This window comes from Nannospalax galili, unplaced genomic scaffold, assembly GCF_000622305.1.
Source record: "Nannospalax galili isolate Female #2095 unplaced genomic scaffold, S.galili_v1.0 scaffold155, whole genome shotgun sequence".
NCBI classification, from domain to species: Eukaryota; Metazoa; Chordata; class Mammalia; order Rodentia; family Spalacidae; genus Nannospalax; species Nannospalax galili.
In genome coordinates, this window is record NW_008339923.1 from 10283639 (window position 1) to 10305800 (window position 22162).

A 22162-nucleotide genomic window follows, 5' to 3' on the forward strand; every position below is an offset into this window, starting at 1 on the left:
AAAATGGTGTGCTTACATGTATCATATGCAGAGCTATATGCCTGGTAGATATTGAATGCTGTGTTGGATATGAGAGGTATTTTCTCTTAGCAATTTTATCAGAAAGTGGAATATTTACAACTGAACATACATGTGGAACCATAAGCTTCAAACACTGAAGTTACTTAAGTATTTCAAATGCATATACTCTCTTAACAACACCTTTGGAAATTAAGCCTCAAACCAATGATTCCCAAGATCCCAAGCCTGGTCCCCCAGACACAGAATTCATCTGTTTCCCTGAGGTAGCTTCTAGGAGCAGACATCCCCTGCTAGCTTTGCAACACTGCCACCCACACTGGCCTAAAACTCACGATGTGGCCTAGGCTGGCTTCAAACGTTCAATCCTCTGGGCGCCGGAATTACAAATGTGCATTCTATCTTAAACCTAAGTATTTTATTCTGCAATGAGAAATTAGACCAGTGCTTGACTTTATGCAATGACATAGTGATGTAATAGAGTCAGCCCCAGCCAGCTGTAGCCTCTAGTGTGTTATCAAATAATCCACCCATAGTTATTAGTATTTTCAATGCAGTTTTTTAAAATGGGTTCAATAGCCAGTATCACTCAAAAGAACAGAACAAAATGTCAGGCATGGTCTCACATGAGGAGGATGAGGCAGGTGAATTTCTGTGAGATTGAGGCCAACTTGGTCTACATAGTTCCAGGCCAGCTGGGACTATAGGGAGACCCTGTCTCAAAACAAACAAACAAAGTGAAAATAATTTGTTTTAAAGTACTGTATTTAAGCTAATTAGGTTGGTACATCCCAGCACTTGGGAGGCCAAGGTAGGAGGACTGTGAGTTCAAAACCAGTTTGGATTACATAATAAAACCCTGTCTCAGGGCACACACAAAAAAACTTTTTAAACAGAGGCCATGTTCAAATTGTCCTTGTCCCCCGTCAGCAGTCAGGTGTGCCTCTGTCTTTCACTGTACCTTCTCTTTTCCTCTCTTCAACTCTCCTGTTCCCTCACTATTGAGTTGACATTCTTCCATCCCTCTGTGTTCCTATTTTCCTACTCTTCCTGTTTACCTTCCCCTATTCTGTAAAGGTCACAAGGCTCAAATGCTATTGTTGATTATCATTATTAACATTTATATTGTTGAATCTACTATCCCCTGTTTTGACTTCCCCCCATGGATCAGCATCCTTCAACAAATGAGAAAACTGTGTGTATGATGAATGCATACATATAGTCATCCCTCAGTATCTTCAAGTGACTGACTCCAGGACCTCCAGGGATACCAAACCCCACAGGTGCTCAAGTTTCTTATATAGAATGACATAGTACTTGCATACATTCTATGCACATACCTCAAATATTTTAAATCACTTTTACATGACTTATGCCTACTACATTGCAAATTTGATATGAATAATTATGTACTGTACTGTTTAAGAAATCATGACCAGGGCTGGAGAGATGGCTCAGCGGTTAAGAGCACTGACTGCTCTTGAAGAGGACCCAGGTTCGATTCCCAGCACCTATATAGTGGCTAACAACCATCCTAACTCCAGTTCCAGGGGATCTGACACCTTCTTCTGACCTCCACAGGTGTTGTATGACATGGGTACACTTACATACATGCAGGCAATACACTCATACACAAAAATAAAATATTTTTAAAAAGAAATCATGACCAAAAAAGCTCTCTACATGTTTATTATTAATGCAGTCATCCATTTTCTCTCTGAAGATGAATTCATGGATGTGTAACTGTATATGTAATGTATGTACTGTATATACATATGTCCATATGTTTATTTCAAACATCAGCACATGATGGATGATAGCAAAGTAGATAGGTTCATGGGTGGATAGATATAGAGAAGAAAGAGAGTGACAGAGAGCTAGAGTGACAGAGATCTTGAAAGACAGAGAGAGGAAATAGATAAATTTAAAACGACAGGCAGGAGGTGTCCAACCAGCCCCTGCAATGAGGCAAGTTACCCAAAGGTCCTCTAAGGGTCATGTTAGAGAAAGCATGGAAATGTAAATCGTAACATAACTGAATGTGTGTATTGCACAACAGGGACAAAGACAGTGACTGGCAAAGAAAGCAGATAGTGGTTCCCAGAGGCCAGGGGAGAGTGAAGACACTGACAATGGGTAGAGTTTCTTTAAGAAGTGATGAAAGTGTTTGCAAATAGCTGAAATGATAAGTGATTTTTTTAACTTCCTAGGCTGTGACTTTTATCTTTAGAAGTTCAATTAGGTGTTCTACATTTTCTGTAGGGCACAGGTGAAGGTGCACTGGGGTTGTAGAAAAGTAATAGAAAAATGACGGAAAACCTCTTGGTGCCTGGGAATGGGAGAGGGCCAGCATGACAGCCTGGGTGCCCAGGACCACGTGTGGAGTCAAGACCACAGCTGGTCATCAAGGGAGGTGGGAATACATTCTTGAAAATCAATCCTGCCAAGATTAAAACCTGCAAATGACAGAAACATCTCCTGTCCCCAGCATAGGCCCAACACAGAAGCAGAGCCACTGCCATACACAACCTGGGACCTTGAGGGGAGGGTGGTAAGGGGAATGCAGCCTTTCAGAGAAGGTGGAAACTGCTGCTTGATATCAGGAAGTCCTCCATCCTCCAGTCTGTTCCACTATCAGTCCACCACCAGAGGAATGTGGAACTGTGGCTCACAGTTGGGGACCACAGCGCCAGGCTCACAGGAGAGGACCACAGTTCCAGGCTCACAGGCGGGATCATAATTTCAATTATGCTAGCTCCTACTATTTTCTTGTCTCCATCAGTCTGTCCACATGATTATACTTCTGTGCAGCAAACAGAGGCAACAGTTACTTCCTGACTTGAATTTCTCACTAGAGGGGCATAAAGTGGTATTGGAGAAAATCACGTTTTGCTTTTGCTCAAGGATACAGATGGACTAAGTGTTTTCTTTTTCAAGGTCAAGGATCTGGTTGGCTTTTTTGGTGTCTGCTGCTTTCACATCTTTGTCCATGACGGGGAAACAAGTGATGAGACATCTCCTTACTAGACCCACATGTTCAGTACTCTGATTGAAACATGAAGGTCACTTCCACCTTAAAACTCTCCACTTTCACCCTACCCCAGGTCAGGCCCTTGAGAAGTACACAGCCAGGTCAACAGAAGTGAAATACCTCTCATCATCCTCATCATCGTCATCCACCACCTTGGGCCATTTACCCCACGGCCCATCGTGTCCATGCTTCGCCATGCTGAGAGCCACTGCTGCCACCATTGTTCCAGTGCCTGTGGCCGTGCCACCACTATCTTGGGTCCTTTTTGGTTTTTTGGGACAGGGTAGATAAGTGGGGTTTTTTTTAGAAACATTGAATTATACACTTTAAGTGGGTGAATAGTTTGTTGTATGACTTATACATCTACAATTCTTACATTAAAAACAGGGAAAAGGAGAGCATATAAAATTTAAGATCAGAATCTCCCAACGAGCCATTTTAGAGAGCACCAGTGCAAGCACACCCTTATAGAATCACAAGGCATTTGCTTCTCTGAACAGTAGTCTACCCTTCCTGTACATCTGTTGCTAGGTCACAGCTGATACAGAAATACAAAGGAGCTGGTGATTGCGTTTGAAGGATTTTCTTTTATGTACCTGTAGAAATTTGAATCCCCTAATACTTCCAGTACAGAGCAGGGTGTGGATTTCTTAGAGCTCTTGCCTTTCTGTCCTCACAGAACTGCAGGGCTATATTTCACCTGCAGAAACCCAACATCCTTTTGTTCTGACCCACTGAGAATGCCAGGAGATCATTTTAAGGTGCAAATGCATGTAGTTGGCCATTGATGGTAAGTAAGAATGGGCCCGAGCCTACGTTGTCACTCATGGCCTCCCTCTACCCTCTGCCTGATCCTCTGGATTTTAAGAGTTAGCTAGCTGACAGGTGTTCGCTGGTGGTCACAGAGAGGCTGAATACAACCTTAGAAGTCTAAGTGGAGCCTATAAAATGGGGGTTGTTCCCATAGAGACAGTGGCAGCATCCTCCTCCTAGGCAGAGGATATGGAAGCCCAGCATAGAGCTCCTCACAGCAACTCAAAGTTGCTACACATGTTCTCTACGTTCTGGTAAATTTCTGCCATTCCTCCACAGCTGCCAATGTCCCAATCTGGGTATTAGCCTTAGTTTAAGGCCTTTCCTGAAAGGTCAAGGGCCTCCGAACATCCACTAGTCTGCAGAGTATAGTCAGGGTGAATCACTGGAGACAGAACCAATGGCTTAAATCCCCTCATCCATCCACACACTGCCCCCTTTTATCCTGGCAACACAGGCACCACCACCTTTACAAGGCTCAGAAACCTGGACCTCTCTCCTCTAACCCAGCACCTCGTGTGTTCTATAGATGTTTCTAGAATCCAGTTCTCAAGCATGAGTGACCTCTCTCTCTTCACTGTGTGCCTCCTCTCTGCCCATCAAAATCTCGCCATCTTGCCAAATCTACAAGGCCACATTTCTGGCACCTCCCTGAACCTAAAGCCACTGAAGGATTCCGGTGAAATATCCCAATCCCCTCCACCCTTTACAAAGTTGGTCATGAGACCCACCTACTGCTTCATCTTTTGTCCCTCCTTCATACTCCTCATCCCACACATTCCTCAAGACACCCAGGCCTTCACCTTTGAGTCACATACTGCTCAGTCCTGGCTGCAGTGCCACATTCAGCCCAGAAATACTGTATCCACTGTGCTTTGCCCTAGGACAGGCGAGAAAACTGAGTCTCCATAGTTACAGCCAAGAAATTATCTGGGTTTGAACCCAAACACTCAGTACTAAAATCCATATGCAAGCCACCACAAATATTATCTGATGGCACCTTACTGGTACTCTTAACATGCCTTGCTGTGCAGTTTTCCCAAAGAAATATGCCTCTAATTCTATTGTCCTTGTCAGTGGTAATATGGAGGCCTACCGTTAGACATTTGCTTTAAATTCAACTTGATTCCTCCAAGGAAGGGATCTCCTTTTTCCATGTTTCTTTCCCCTAGTACATAGTCAGAAAAGCCTGAGTGACTCAAAACACTCAGAACAAGAATAATACCTTAAAATGTTATGTAAGCCAAGCTTGATGTTCTTGGGGGGATTTTTGTCAGGTAACAATGCATTGTCTGATAGCAAAGACTAAAGTCGTGATTCTTGGAGTATCTTTTCCCTAATGAAAATACCTAATTATTTTACTTCTGATCCCACACAAATAAGTTTCTGTTCTGAATCTTTTTGGCATGCTGCAATTGCACAATTTTCTCAGAGAGTTAGGATTTACAGTGTCTTAGGTATAGGAGTGGGAGTATTGTAAAAAGTCTCAAAGGCTAAAAAATTAATTTTCTAGAAAAAAAGATAGTTAAGGAAAATTACGTTCCCATCAGCAAAGGGTAGATTTATTTAATTCTCCACTATGGGTCATGAATTTGATTACTAAACTTCTATGCTTAACACAGTTGTTTGGTGAGATTACAATTTGGAAAGAAGAGATAGAATCCTCAAGTATCTTAGGGCTGGAGAGATGGCTCAGCAGTTAAGAACACTGACTGTTCTTACAGAAGACCTGAGTTTGAATCCCAGCACCCACAAGGCAGCTAACAACTGTCTGTAACTCCAGTTCCAGGGGATCCGACAGCCTCTTCTGTCCTCCGCTGGCATTGCATGACATGGGTGCACTTACCTACATGCAGGTAATATGTGCATACACATAAAATAAAAATAATAAAATATTTAAAAAAGAATCCTAAAGTATTTTTAAAAGAAGTATAAAGGGCTAGGGTGATGGTCCACTCAGCAAAGTGATTTCCATGAGCTTGCCTGTGTTTGATCCCCAGCACTCATGTAAAAGCTAGACACGGTACACACATCTGTGCATCTGTAACCCCAATGCTGTCAGGGGTGCAGGAGATACAAGAGGATCCCTGGCCAGCCAGTCTGGCCAAATTGGTGTGAGTTCCAGGTACAGTGAGAGACTCAGTCTCAAACAATAAGGTTGAGGGATCTGGACGGATGGATCAGTCTGTGAACTGCCTACTACACAAGCACAAGGACCTGAGTTTGGATCCCTAGCAACCATGTGAAAAACTAGGCATGGCAGCACACTTCTGTAACTCCAGGGATGAGGGAAGGCAGAGTGGAAATGAGTGGGTCCCCACGGCTCCCTGGCCCGCCAGTCTAACCAATGAGCAGGTTTAGTGAGAGACCCTATCTCAAAAGATAAGGTACAGAGGTGCACATACACAAACATGAACACACAATCACGAATGAATGAATGAATGAATGAATGAATGAATGAAAAAGTAGAGAACAACTGAGGATGACCCCCTATATCTGCCTCAGTCCTACATGTGCACATGCATGTACACACATGCACATATGAACATATCCTACACATGCATGAACATGTACACACACCACACACATGAAATATAAAAGCAGCCAAAGCCATGGAGGCTGGAATGGTGGCTGTGAAATTCCTGTAGCTCAGTCCCCCCGTGCTTCAATCTGCATGAAATTCTGATTCTGCCCCAGGTCAAAAGTGTCTTGGGAAATATTTAAACTAATAGGTAAAAATAGCAAGCTTGCAGAAGACAAGACCTTACATAGAGACTAATTGTATTTCTATGTTCCAACAAAGAAAACATCTAAAACTTAATTTTTCTAAGTGTACTCAACATAAAAACCCACAAAGTTTACTTAGGAAGACATTTGACAAACGATCTGCACATTGAAAACTATTGATAGAATTTAAAAGACTAATAAATGGGCATATAATGTTCATAGATTAGAAGACTTATGATTAAGATGTCACTTCTTCCCAAAGTGACTGAGTGAGTCAATGTAAGACCAATCAAAATACAAGCAAGATAATTCTGAAATGTTATATGAAAACTAAAAAGCCCTTAGACTAGCCCAAACAATGTTCCAGCAATGTTGGAAAAGAACAGAATGTAAAACTCCTTAATTTGGAGGCTGGGAGTGCAGCTAGTGTTACAGCTTATACTTAGCATGACAGACGCTATGGATTCAACTCCAGAACCATAAAAGAAAGAAAAAGAAACTCATTTTAAGATTACTAGAAAGCTTCAGTAATCAAGACAGTCTGACTAAAAATATAGATAAAGGTGTGTGCTAGAGAGATGGCTGAATGGCTAAGGGCACTGGCTGCTCTTGCAGAGGACCCAGATTCAGTTCCCAGCACCCATATGGTGGCTAACAACCATCTATAACTCCAGTTCTGGGGAGTCCAACACCCTCTTCTGACCTCCGTGGGCACGACATGGGTGCACTTACATAACATGCAGGTAAAATGCTCATATACGTAAAATAAAAACATCAAAAAATTAAATACATACGTACATACATAAAGATGACAGAGGTGGTAGGATGTAGAACAGAACTGAGGCCTCAGGAATAGACCATGTACATAGTTTCAACAAAGGAATAAAGGTAATTCAACTGAGAAAGGATAGTCTTTTCTCCTGATGTGCTGGAGAAACTAAATAGTCCTGTGGAAAAAAGTGAGCACTGAACTTTTTCTCACACCATGCCAAAATTAATTCACTCCATTAATGTGTAAATACATGAGCTGAAACTATAAAACTTACAAGAAGACATGGAAGAATTTTTTTACTTTGGATTATGCAGGGATTTCTCTGATGGGACATACACAAAACAAAATAAACATAAACCTTGAAAGAAAATAAAATGCATTAGTTGAACATCATCAAAAATTTAAAGCTTTGCTCATCAACAGATACTTAAGAAAATTAAAATCCAAGCTATAGTTCAAAAGAAGATATTAATAAACCCTATAGCTAAGAAAGGGTTTGAATCTTGATGACTTTTAAAAAATTATTTACTCTTGTTTTAAAAATCAAACTAAAATTCAGAAATCAGAAGACAACCCAATTTTTTAATGGACAAAGTATTTGAATAGACACTTTTAAAAAAAGACATACAAGAAACCAAGCATGAGGCACTTGTATGTGTTGACCTGGTAGACAAATGCATAAAAGACAGGTATTAAAATAAATCCTCTTTTGCAAGCCAGAACTTATTGTTCGATATGAACTTTGATACATATAAGAAAGAATAAGACACTGAGAACAGTTCACAGTGATGATGCTATTCCTAATGAGGTTGGTTCTAAGAATAAAGAGTTGCTAATTTAAGAGGAAAAAAAACAGGCATGGTCGTACATACCCATAACCCAAGCACTCACGAAGTTGAAGCAAGACGATCATGAGTTCAAGGCCAGCATGGGCTAGCCTGAGCTATATAGTGAAACCCTGTCTGGGAAAGAGAAAAGGAGTAATCACAATGATGTCCTGTGTCATTTGTCCTCAAGGGAATGGAAGCCAAGACCACAGTGAGGTACCACTCACTGAATAATTAACAGTTAAGAAGACTGATAAAGCCGAGTGATGGGGAGAATGTGGGTAATGACAATCCTAGACAGTCTCCTGCCAGTGCAGAATGGAGTCGTGGAACTGCCACCGTGGAAGGCAACTGGTCAATTTTTACAAGTTAAGCATTCCTTTACCATATGACCTAGCAAAAAATCCTGCCTAAAAGAAAAGAAAATAGACAGCCATGCAAAAATTTGCCCAGCACTAGTCATATTTGTTAAAATCTGCAGCCGAGACCAGCAAGATGACCCAGTAGATAAAAGCACTTGCCACACAAGCCCAAGGACCTGAGTTTGATCCCTAGAACTCACAGTGGAGGGAGAGAACCAACTCCCAAAAGTTGTCCTCTGACTTCCACACACAGGTTATGGTACACCCGTGTGTGTGTCTGTCTGTATGTGTACACACACTAATAATAATAACTAAAATTAAATTTTTTAATAATTGAAAACTGCCGGATGTCTGTCAACTGGCGAATGAATCAACAAAATGTAGTGCGTTTATACAATGGAACAGAATTCAGCAATTAAAGAAACAAAGGCTAGGGATGTAGCTTAGTGGTAAAGTGATTACCCAGCATATATAAGGCTTGGATTCAGTCACAAGCATCAAAAGCAAATAAAAGGAGTACATTGATTATAGGCATAACAAAGTAGGTAAATCTCAAATATATTGTATTATATGAAAAACTAAACACAAAAAAGTATATGATTTCATTTGTATAAAATTTTTAGAAAAGGTAAAACTATAGTGACAGAGTAAATTAGTAGTTGTCTGGGTCTGGGTGATGGCAGGACTTGGCCCCAAAAGAGGGTGAAGATCTTTTGGGTGATGGTACATTCCTACCTGACTGCTGGTGGTTGAATGAGAGTATAAAGGGATGGACATTTATGGCATATAAAATATACCCAAAAGATTGTTTTGAAATAATGCTAAAAATAGGTGGTAGGCTAAATCCCACATGCAAAATAGGCCTGTACATACTATTGACATGTCTCATGGCTTTCCCAGGGACAAGAAGCTAATGTAAGCTGGGGGATGGGGGTGGGGGAGCTCAGTGGACTCAGTGCATGCTTTCAATACGTTTGAGCATTCTGTAATCAAGAGAGTGTGAAGAGTATAAAGTATACTCAGTGGATCTCACTCTGCCCTCCGGGAAACAGGAACTGAGTCACCTACTTTGCAGGGTTGTTTGGTACACAGCAGAGTCCTGCTCTCAAAGACATCCAGAATATTGCCTGGAACACAGAGGGCATCCAGTGAGTGTGGGGTGTGGCCTGGTTTTATTTTGTCTATTTGTCTTTCCTACTTCATATGAGCAAAGGTAAGGGCTTGGGACAGCTCAGTGTGGGTTGGTTTAGTGGGGACTTTTTCTAGCATGGTTTCTGAAAGCTGGTCCTAAGTAGAATTTTAGATTTACAGTGGATTCTCCTTACTCATGGGTTCTATATCAAAGAATTTAACCAATCAAGAAGCATTAATATTTGAAAAAACAACTTCAACTATCCTGAACATGCACAGACTTTCTTCCTGTCTTTATTCTCTAAACAATACAGTATAGCAATTATTTGCATAGTGCTCACTTGATATTATGATTATACATCACTAAAAGGGGACTGGGGATGTAGCTCAGTTGGTACAGTGTTTGCCTAGCATACACAAAGCCCTGGGTTCAGTCCCTAGCACTGCATAAATTGAGCATAGTAACACTCACCTATAATCCCATTACTCAGGAGGAGGGCTCAGGCAGATCAGAAGTTCAAGGTCATCCTCAGCTACAGATCCAGTTCAAGTCTAGCTTGGGCTTTGTGAGACCCTGTCTCAAAAAATAAAAATAAGGGCCAAGCACGGTGGCACATGCCATTAGTCCTGGTACTCAGGAGGCAAAAGCAGGTGTATATCTGTGAGTCCAAAGCCAGCCTGTTATCAAGTTCCAGTAGGCAAGTGTGGTGATGCATGCCTTTAATCCCAGCACACGGGAGGCAGAGGCAGGCAGAGCTCTGAGATGGAGGTCAGTCTGGTCTAGTATGTAGGGAGTTCCAAGCCAGCTAGTGCTACAGAGAAACCCTGTTTAAAAAAAAAAAAAACATGTTCCAAGAGTACATAGTAAGACCCTGTCCCTAAAGTATATGGGAGGATGTGCATGGGTTATATGCAAATACTGTGCCATTTTTGTGAAGAAATTGAGCACCTCTGATTTGGGTACCCATAGGGAGCTCTGGAATGAAGACCCTGTGGATACCAAGGGATAATGGTACTGTATTACATTAGATTTGAGGATAAACAAAAAATATAAATGAAAATTCATGACTTTAAGTTATTTCCACCAGCTCCTTGGGAAACATAGGTGTCTATTAAGTTATTCCTGAGTGCTAGGATTACAGGTATATGCCATTACACCCAGCTGAATGGGAATGTTTTAAATGAATTGGATTTTAAATTTGAGTTTTTGAAATATAATGGCTAGTGTCCTAAACTACTTCTAAGTCTCATGTGATCACAGTAGTGGACATGACTCACTGTGTTCCCTACAAAGCTACATTAAGCATTTGCTTTCATTCTAGCTTATTCCAGAAAGGGTTTGATGCTGCTCTCCACATTACAACATGTGTTAGTAAAATGACTGGGCATTCTGGAGAATGAAGCCAGAACAGGAGAGTGCATCACATGAAAGAAGCCTTGAAGCCAGTCTCCACACACACGCTGGACTAACCCTGACACTTGGTTTCCACATTTCATGTGGTCAACTCATGAGCATAAATAAAAACAGTATAAACTAAGGGGGCGGGGGCACTAGGGATGTAGAATTGGTTGGGTGTTTGCCTTGCATGCATGAAGCCCTGCATCCCACCCTTAGCACCCCATAAACCAGGCAAGGCCGTGCAGGTCTTGTAACCTAGTATTGGAGGTGGAAGCAAGAGGATCACTAGTTTAAGGTCATCCTCTGCCACATAGCAAATTCAAGGGCATCCTGGGCTACATGAGACCATGTTTAAAAAAGTGGTGGTGGTGGTGGAGGAGGAGGAGGAGGAGGGGGGGGAAAGAGAGGGGAGAGAAACAGAAAGAAGAAAAGGAGAAACAGAAGCAGAGACAACGACAGAGAGTGGCAGAGAGGAGGAGGAGGAGGAGGGAGGGAGGATCCATAAGATTGCAAATACACGACAGACATAAAAAAGCAGTTCTTTTTGCAGGAGCATGCCTGATACAAAAATTAGAAGTTTTTTCTATAAATCATTCAAGAAAGAATATCATGCAGTAACCATAAAGAGCAACATTTTCTCACTACCCAGTGACAAGTTCCACCAGCCCATGTGGCTATAAGTCAGCTGCACCCTACAGTGGGTGCAGCTGAGCACAAGGGCCAAACATTGCCCAGCACCTTTTCGATTTTCATTTCAAACTGAAAAGTGTGTTCCAAGCATGTGTAACCCAAAAGTGATTTGCGTACATCAGCACAAACATTATGTGAGAATGCTGTTCATGTGTTTATTGTCATTTATTTGTTTCCTTTTTAAATAGTTATGAATTCCATAGCAGAAATTAAAAAAAGATTGTTGCTAATCGGAGAATTCCAAGTTAGTGTTCAGCGTACTCTCGATATAAAGGAAATGGAAGAAGGCAATGTCTGAAGGTAGTTGTAAATGTAATGGGGAGTGCTTAGGTACTTTTGCTTTTAGTTTAATTCAAATTTTATTTAGAATTCAAAATTATGGGGGCTAGGGAGATAGCTCACTGGATAAAGTGCTTCCTATACAGTCCTGAGGACCTGAATTCAGATCCCCAACACCCATAAAATGTCAAGTGAGTTAGCAGCTTGCCTGTGAATGGCTCAGAAGGTTGAGGCAGAGGATCCTGGAGCAGGCTGGTTGGCTAGACTAGCCCTATCAGTGAGTTCTGGGTTCAATTGAGGGACCCTGCCTCAGTGAATAAGGTCGAAAGTGATTGAGGAAAACTTGCAATGTCAGCCATGAGCCTCTATGTGCACACACATATGTACATGCACCCACACACAAGCATGCTTCCCATGAAAAAATTCAAAATTTTAAGACTTTGTTTTAAAAAGTAATCTTAAATTTGGTATTATGTTTATTTTATACAATACAACTCAACCCCCTTTGAAATGAGTAAAAGTGTATGTGTGTTTCAATTGCTTAAACATATGAAGATGTCAGGATGCTTCCCATATTCAGTAATATAGAAAAAAATGAAATATCACATGGTCACTTTTCTTTGTATGCGTTCCATTTCTAAATACTCTCTGATGTCATTAAAAATGGTTAAATTTCACTACAAGCCACTCTTTTTTCTTCAGACACAAACATATGCATACGACACTGGAATTTCTTTCATTTGGCAGTTTTCATTTTAATTGTAAATGGAGGCATACTAAAGTTACTCTTCACAGCAAATTCCCAGCTGTTTTAGAAAGGGCATAAGAATTAAAGGGGAGGAACAAACTTTTACCTTAAGTGACTAGAGCCTATGAATTAAACTAACAAACTGGTGAACAGGAAAAAAATGATATACACATTTTATTAATATTTTTAATTTTATGCATACTGAGGTGTCACACAAAAGAAACGAAGACTCCAAAACATCAGTGGGACCCAGAGGCTTGTACACCATCTTAACAAAGGGCAATGAATTGTGTAGTGCCTAGGAAATCTATGGGGAAAACTCACGGTGACAAGAGTTGTTTCCATAGGTTCATTTGTATAACTGAATATTGGTCCCAGCTTTCTGCCACTGATGAGGAGAAAGGAGGGGAGATTCTGCCCTTTTTATACACAGGAAAAGTGAAGGCATAAAGTTTTTATTTCTGCTGTTTCTCAGTTGTTTTCAGCTCAAAATAATTTATGCCAAGAAAGTGTATTGGGGGAACATATTCTAAACCCACCCCCAACTTAGCCTACCTCAGTGGTACAGAACTTGCCTAGCATACCCTAGTACAAGGAACAGGGGGGTAAAGGGAGAGGCGAAGGAGCGGGGGGCAGGGCAGAGAGAAAAAAGGAAAAGGAAAAATCCAACCATTGTGACAGCAATAGCCTTAGAATTTTCCATGAAGTGTTTAGGTCCCCTTAAAAAGTAAGCATGAAATTGGATGTGGTGATACATGCCTCTAATCCCACACTTGAGAGGTAAAGGCAGGTGAATCTCTGTGAGATAGAGGCCAGCCTGGTCTACATAGCAAGTTGCAGGCCAGCTGGGGCTGCAGGGAGACCCTGTCTCTAAAAAATTAATAAATAAATAAATAAATAAATAAATAAATAATAAAAAATAAATAAGCACATAGAATTCTGGGCACCTCTGTTCCTCCCTAATATCTGTGTTCATAAATGAGGAAGCTGAAACCAAGGTTTCTATAGTGTTGTCTGAGCATCTGTTGAAAAATTACTCCTAGCTGAAGAGATAGCTCAGCAGTTAAGACCACTTACTGCTCTTGCAGAGGACCTGGGTTCCAAAGTCACAGCAGCATCTCACAACCTCCTGTAATTCCAGTTCCAGGTGATCCAATGCCCTCTGGGCTCTGTGGTGCACATAAATTCACGCAGGCACAGATACATATAAAAAATTTTAAAATAAATATGCACCATTACTATGCCAACACTATAACTGTCTGAACAACAACAACAAAAACAAAAACCAGACTCTTAAATTTAGTTTTTAAGAGTGGGCCCAACTTGGAGATCACCTGTTCCCCTAGATATATCTTGAAACTGTGTATCTCCTGGAGCTATGCTGATGGAACTATCTCTGGAACTCTATTTCTAGAACTGTGTCCCTGAGTCAGGTCCCACCCATTATTTTATTCAAAATGATCTCTCAGCCTCAGTTGGGGAAGTACAAGCTTGGTTCCATTCTAATCTTTACAGACTATTGGCTTTTTCATCCCTCTTTCTAGAATATCTCATTCATCCAAGGTCATCCTTCCTGATCTTTATTGTGTGTGATGAACATTGGTGCGCTACCTTTTGGTGCTTTGATATGTTAATTCTCAAGCATACCCACATTCATTCACTCATTCATTCATTATCTTTTTGGGTGGAGTACCAAATTGAGGTTGTCAAGAAAACGAGATCCAGTACACTGGTCATAAGACACAAGAACATGTGGTTTTGCTGGGGTTAATGAAAAGTCATTAGTCCACAGCATGTCCATTTATAAAAGTCATCTCTGCATAATATTTTTAAATTGGGGCTAGAGAGATGACTCAGTGGTTAAGAGTACTGGCTGCTCTTGCAGAGAACCCAGGTTTGGATCCCAGAACCCACAAGACAGCTCACAACCATCCATAACTGCAGTTCCATGAGATTCAGTGCCCTCTTCTGACCTCTGAAGGCATTACACACATGCAGTGCACTTAAATACATGCACACAAAACGCTCATACACATAAAAATTTTTAATTAAAAGATTAAAGCAAATAAATATATTTATTTTTTAATAAATAAAAATTACTCCCAGTATCATGAAAAATAAATAAAAATTACAGGACATACAATTCTTGTTTTACTGTTGCTGTCAATGCATACTGCAGACATTATACCTCTGGATTCTTGATTGGAGCACTGTAATTCTGCCTCAAAGCCTTCAGCTCAGACCTGGAGTTTCTCTCCTCTGAAGCAGTTCCAGTTCTCCTCAATTGTTCTTCCCCTCCAGCAGAAGAGGAAGGCTTATTCAAGAGCTGAACTCTTACTTAGAATCTTTGATTCCAGGGCTTTTCAGCAGAAATCCTGTAGTATGCCTGCTGTGCTGGCTTCACAAGGTACTAGATCTCCTGTCCTGGGCTTATCCCATTAAGAGTAGATTTTTCTCAGGGGCTGGGAAGATGTCTCAGCAGTTAAGGATGTAATGACCTCCTCTGGCCCCCTTGAGTACTGGCACTCATGTGCACATACCCACACACAGACACAAACAAATACACAGTTAAAAATTAAAAATCTTCAAAAATCATTTTAAGTTGGTTTTCTCAAAAAAATTACATTAATAGTGGTTTCAATGAAATCCAAGAGAAAGAAAGAGAACAAATATCACATGTAGGGCTGGAGAGGTGGCTCAGGGCTTAAGAGTACTTGCTGCTCCTGCAGAGGACTTAGATTTGGTTCCCAGCACCCACATGGCAGCTCACCAGTAATTCCAGTTCCAGGGCATCCAAAGCCCTCTTCTGGTCACTGGACTCACAAGTAGTGGACATATACACATATGGGCACTCACATAAAATAACAAATAAGTAATTAATTAATTAATTAATTAAAATAATGGATGGATAAATAAATAATAAATAAATCTTTTAAAAATCATTTGTATAAGAAAGGTTGACTGTGCCTGTAATTCTAGCACTAGAGAAATGGAAGAGAGTCAGTGGTTCAAGGCCAGTTTGGACTACTAGCAAATTCAAGGCCAGCCTGCACAGCAAGACTGAGAGAGAGAGAGAGAGAGGGGGGGGGGGGAGGAAGGGGGAGGGGAGGGAAAGAAGTAAGGAAAAAAAAAGGAAGAGAAAAGAAGGGGAAAGGAGGGAAGGGAGAGGAAAGAGTGAAGGATGGTCAGCAGATGGTGGTTAAAACCAAGGTGTTGTGAAGACCCATCCTCTGCTGTTGCCAGCTTTTGCCCTCCAGTGAAGTACTTGACTTCTCTGAGCATGGGTCTGAGCAGTCACCTCCACCTACCTTCTGAGAAATAAAGGAGATCATATGTGGAAAAGATTTTTCACCATACTTAATCCAAATAGAACTGCCTAAGACTTAAACAGTGGGGCATTACGATGTAATTAATTAAGATCCATCCTATGATTTGTAGCCGGGCGTGGTGGTGCTCGTCTTTAATCCCAACACTTGGGAGTCAGAGGCAGGCAGAGCTCTGTGAGTTCAAGGCCTGCCTGGTCTACATAGTGAGTTCCAGACCGGCTGGGGCTATAGCAATACCCTCTCCAAAAAGACCACACCACACACACACACACACAAAAAAAATAATAATAATAATAATAATAATAAAATAATAATAATAATAATAATAATCCATCCTATGATTTAGGAGTTAGAGCAAAGCGCTGGGAGAGGCTGTTGGGGAGGAAATGAGAAAGTGACTGGAACAAAAGGAATAGTGGTCACTGTCTGGAGGTGTGCAGAAGCGCCAGCTGGGGAGTTGTCAGGGCTGGGGGATGGGGATGCACACACTGATGCTGGAGGGAACGTATGGGTCGAGCAGGGGTCCTGAGAGCTGTAAAGATCCTGAGAGGTGCGAGGGTTGAACACAGGCTTTGCTGCGTACCCATGGTGCAATGCTGCGTGACCCCATGCTTCACTTCCCTCTAGACGCTCTCTGAGGGTCACCGACAGAACAGCAAAAGCCTTTCAATTGCCTCCTGCCCTGAGGTCTGGCGGGTGCAGGAGTTTCTGCACTTCACCTTGATTCAGTCCTTGAGCCATTGCTTCCTAGGGCCTGATCGCCAGCGGTTCAAACTCACCACTCCTCTCATCCCTAACTTCATCCCACTTAGTTCAGGGTCAACCCTGTGTGGGGTCACTTCTGTGGCCAGCGACTGTGACCACCACTTTAGCTGGAGCAACACTGAGCTTCATAAAGCCGGTCAGTAACCTGCGCCTGCTGCACCTGCTGCTGTTTCCTCCTCCGTTTGTGTTGACCTTTCCTAACCTGAGAAACCAGATTTGGGTGACCACTGTCCTTGACTCTTATTAACCAGGTCTAGATTCATCACTCCAATCTTGGGCACCTTTTTAAACCGCACTTGGGAAATGTTATAGTGGGTGATTCTTACATGGACTTTTATAAAATGTAGTATACAGAGGCAAGTGGATCTCAGTGAGTTTGTAGCCAGTTTGGTCTACATAGTGAGATGCTGTCTAAAAAAAATAAATAAAAATAAAACAGTAGAATAGTAGCTATGGTTCCTATATTCAAATCCAGCCAAATCTGTTTTAAGTCAATCATATAGGGAAAAATTAAGTGCCCCAGAGCTAGTGACATCTGTCACTGTTGCAGGCCTTATGTCTCCCAAGATGTTCTTGATGACAATCTAGTGAAAGATTTGCCTTTAAGAGGCGGGTTGTGTGTGTGTGTGTGTGTGTGTGTGTGTGTGTGTGTGTGTGTGTTTTGTTTTGTTGTTGTTGTTTTAATGCTGCCTACAAGGTCATTTACTACAGTTACAGCAACATCAGAATAATACTTCAGAAAAAAACACAAATCTAGGGAGACGGTAAAAACAGAAGATAGGATTGAGATTGTCTCTTCCTAGATTTAACAGTGATCACAGACAGGTATAGAGATGTGTGCCATAGCTTAAAAGACTTCGGGGGGGTTGTTTTGGTTTGGTTTGGTTTGTTATTTGTTTGTTTGTTTTGAGATAGGGTCTCCCTGTAGCCCCAATTGGCCTGAAACTTGCTGTGCCAACTAGGCTGGCCTCAAATCTCACAGAAATCCACCTGCCTCTGCTTGCCAAGTGGAATTAAAGGCATGCACCAGCACAACTGGCAAAGGACTTTCTGATGTTATTAAACTTACGGAAGCTAACAAAGCTTAAATTCAGGGTGTCTCACTTCTATTCACCTTCCAGGGTTTTGTCTCTATTTTTTATTTTTATTTTTTATGGTGCTAGTGAATCAAACCCAAAGCTTTATGCATGCTAGGCAAATGCTCTACCACTGAGCTATATCCCTAGTAAAGATGTAGCCCAGGCTGCCCTCAGCCCCATCATCCTCCCCTTCAACATCTGCTTACCAGTCTACAGCCACCCCTAATTTTGCACTCTTCATTTTGTCCCTATTTTTCAGGGAGCCCCCAAATGTTGGCGGGTCTTGCAACTAGATCCACTCTAGTATGGAATTGTGAATCTCTAAGAGACGTTTTTAATTGTTTTCTCCAAGGGATCTAAGCTGGTTCTTAGAAAATATGGCAGCTTGACTGTAGGAATCATGAGTAACAGCCACTGTTCAGAATCCTGTGTGTAGATCAAAGGCTGTTCCAGGTCTCTGAGGAACAGTGGGAGATGTGAGCAAGGCATGAGGGTTCCAACAGAGTGTTTACTGAGCATGCTCATAACCACTTTATATTTAACAACAAACATGTTCATTTGCTTCCATAGCACTATTAACTCATTTTGGACAATTTTGTAAATATGAATTTATAAACCTACCTTTTGCTTTGAGATAAGGGAAATTCTTTCAGAGGGCCCTGCTCCCATAATGGGTAAAGTTGAACATGGCGACCTCATGACTCATGGGTAAATCAAAATTCACAGTTCATATTTAACTCATAGTGGATTTTAAATGCAAAAACTAAAACCTTCATAGTAAGTTACATATCATTAAGCTAGGCATGGTACTGAAAGTCTACAAACTCAGCACCCAGCAAGCTGAGTCAAGAGGATCGTGAGTTTGACACTCGCCTAGGCTACATGAAACCAAATACAAATTTCTTTTTGTGTGCTTAATGAGGCCAATTTTAATCCATCTATTTTTCTATGGCCATTCTGGTCTTAGCTGATACAGAAAAGTCAAAAGGCAGCTGTAAAGACAGAACTTAGAATGTCCATCGGAAAGATGCTGATGTGGCAGGTCAATTCACCAAAGAACTGAATGCTAAATGACCTTACAATTGCGTTCATAGTTGTTTTTATAGTTAACGACTTACATTCATTGTTGACTTACACATTCATTTTGGTGAGTTTTGTGAACTGTTGAATGTTCTGCCGCTGGCTTGAGTGATAAAATCGGAGTGAGATACCTTTCATCACACTGAACCTATGATCCATGCATACTACAGTGTCCAGATTAGACCTCCACATGATAGAATTGATGCCCTACCTGCAGCTTCTGTTCTGCAGTTTCTTTTCACTAAACTCTGTGGAATACTATAACACATGCATTTTCTTGTCACCCTCTCAAACTTTAGGAGTTCTTTGATCATGTGAAGAAGCTCTGGGACGATGAGGGGGTGAAGGCATGCTTTGAGAGATCCAACGAGTACCAGCTCATCGACTGTGCTCAATAGTAAGTTGTTCCCCAAGTGGGGCCAGTCCTCTTTGAAGTCATGACTGCCTTCATGGCTGTGCTGTCCTCCCCAAGGTTCTGAAGTTTCTTAGTACAGAGAATGGGTGCAGCTTTTGACTGCAAAAGTCAACTTTGTAAATGGGGTGTGTTTGGTTGTAGCATTGTTTCATGGAAGAACAGGAAATATTTTTACTCACTTTGTCCTGATGGTTGTTTTCAATTCTATTCTTTTTTCCCATTCTAATGTGAACTACAATGTGCCTGAATATTCATTATTATATATTATTTTTGATTCAAGGGTCCCCAGATTAATTTTTTTGAATATCAAAATTTGTGACCAAAGTCAGGATCTTAAGGCATATGAGCACCTATGCTTGTCACAAGGCTGTTGGAGGAGAATCATGAGTTTGGGGCCTGCCTGTGTTATATAGCCTCTACTAAACTACACACTAGAGCAGAAAATTCCAGCAGCTGGGGTCCCTAGCACATCCCATGATCATATACATTTGCACTGAAAGTTGTGCAGTAGGTGTTTTGTCATCCCCACCAGTGCTCCTTAAACAAAACCTGGCCTTAAAGACACCATAAAGCCATTTGATGTCACATTAGGAATTTCTTTTTCTTAAACAACAACAACAAAAAAAAAGTGTGCTTGCATCAGTGAGTGAAGAGCTGATGATTTAACATCAATTAGAATGTGCAAAAATAAATCTTTTATGTTTTAAGGGACACGAGACTGGTGGCGGGCAGATCAGGAATCAGGTGGTATAACAGTTGTGCCACCATAGGTATATGAGATTTAGGGCAAAGTATTTCAATGGGAAAAGAACAGTGGCACCTATTCTCATTGAGTTGTTATAGGATAAATAAGTATATATCCAAAACCTTCAAAATTGTACATAGCGTACAATGAACTCTCAATAAGTCTTGTCTTTTGCTAGTACATGACTGATACCCTGAGGCCCAGAGAAGTAAACTGAGGGGTCCAAGGATCACAATTTCTCAGTAACAGTCAAGACCACAGGAAGAAATTTGTTATTTCTTCCACTTCTTTCAAATTACAGAGAGCTATGAATTAAAAAGTGCCACATGAAAAGGCTCCAGGGCCTCAGGCCAAGACTCCCTTTTAGTCTTGAGAATAGAGCCTTACTTTCCTACCCCAGAACTGGCTGAGTCACAGGAAGCCACTCCCTGGAGACTAGTGATCCTGACGCTTCATGACTTCCCCAGCATCGCTATTCTATCCATCTTTTTTCTCTTTTTTTAACTTTTACAAAAACTTTACTGAGAATTTCACACATTAATATAAGGTGTTTTGATCAAATCCATGCCAACTCCCTCCCTTCCAACACCCTCCATAGCTCCCCATCACTTTTTTCTTTTTCTCTTTTTTTTCTTCTTTCATTTATTTATTTTTATGGAGCTTTTGGGTGCTCTAACATTCCCCCCTCTGAAGAGGTAACCCTAAAATCTTTTAAGGATTAGACACAAGCTCCCAAATACTTTTGACATTTTTGGCCTTGGAACAGAGTGTGTTACTAACAGGCCCAAGGACATTTTGACTTTTAGCCAAGAAGCTTGCTACATTTTGGGGGTTCTCTTTACCCTAAATGCCTAGCCAATTCCTACCTCCTATTCTTATCATGCCATCCCCTAAAGGGGTTACCCATGCAGGGTGAGGCCACTGGAGTACTCCTTCAGTGGATCTATCTAAAAGACTCCCAAATTGCATAACTCTTATCTCTAAGGGCAAAGTCCTTGAATCATGAATACAAGATGTGAAGGAGAAGTAAAGGCAAGAGTAATTAGCATTACAAGTTCTAGACAGGGAACTAAAAAAAAGAACAGGGCAATTTTCAAACGTTCATATGAGAGTCCATTGGAATTTCTTGACAAGGGCTTCCAAAAGCATCCCTCTATTGGGTTCCTCCTCATTTTTCTTTTGTCTTCCAAGGCTGGACTCTAGAGTGATGGATTCAGGATTTGATTTCGGGTATTTTGATAGCTGTTGGAGTAGTTGGAATCCGTGTCAGTTCCCTCTCAAAGGCTTCAAGATAACCGAGGAGTTGCTGAGTTATATGTATGACCTGAGGGTATACACACTGGTATTCTATCCATCTTAACACACATGGGAATCATGTTGGCTCCCTACCCTTTGTCTCCTACCTTACTTCTCTTCTGTGGTCAGGTTCTGGGGTTGGAGGAAGAGGGAGTTCAGAAGCAAGTAATATTCCAGTAAATTTGTAAAACCAGTATATAGCTGCCAAAATATTTTAAGTTTCTAAGTAAATATTAGAAAACACTTGCTAAAGAAAGGTCATGTACTCATCAGGTTATGAGAGGAAAGTGACCATGATCCTATGCTGTTTATCCAGCCACCAGGCTTTGGCCTTTCCCAGGGAATGAGTCCTGTTCATCTTCACATGACCAGCTCCTATTAGGGCATTCTTGTGAATAAGGTGCCACTTGGTAGTCTTGATAGGGACACACTCTGAGAAATGTGTTGTTGCTCTGTGGACATCGTAGAGAGCTGCTTGTGTACAGTCACATGGTATAGCCTTTAGGCACCTGAGCTACTGGGTAAGTAGACATAGATGCAGATATATATAGATAGATAGAGATAGATAGATATAGATATAGATATAGATCATACATATGTATATGTATAGCAGCCTACTACTCCTAGGATCATGATAAATAATACAACACAGGATTAAA

General features: G+C 41.2%; 1 protein-coding gene and 1 pseudogene across 3 annotated transcripts in view; both read left to right on the top strand.

The window, feature by feature from the left end:
- Window positions 1-22162, top strand: part of Gnal (G protein subunit alpha L) — a 150434-nt gene that overhangs the window by 91613 nt on the left and 36659 nt on the right. For all 3 annotated transcript variants that reach the window (XM_008834684.3, XM_008834685.3, XM_008834686.3), the window contains one exon: window positions 19347-19444. In XM_008834684.3, the coding sequence (XP_008832906.1) occupies window positions 19347-19444 (98 nt within the window). The remainder of the gene's footprint in view (window positions 1-19346; window positions 19445-22162) is intronic.
- LOC115070652 lies at window positions 8006-8127 on the top strand (annotated as a pseudogene).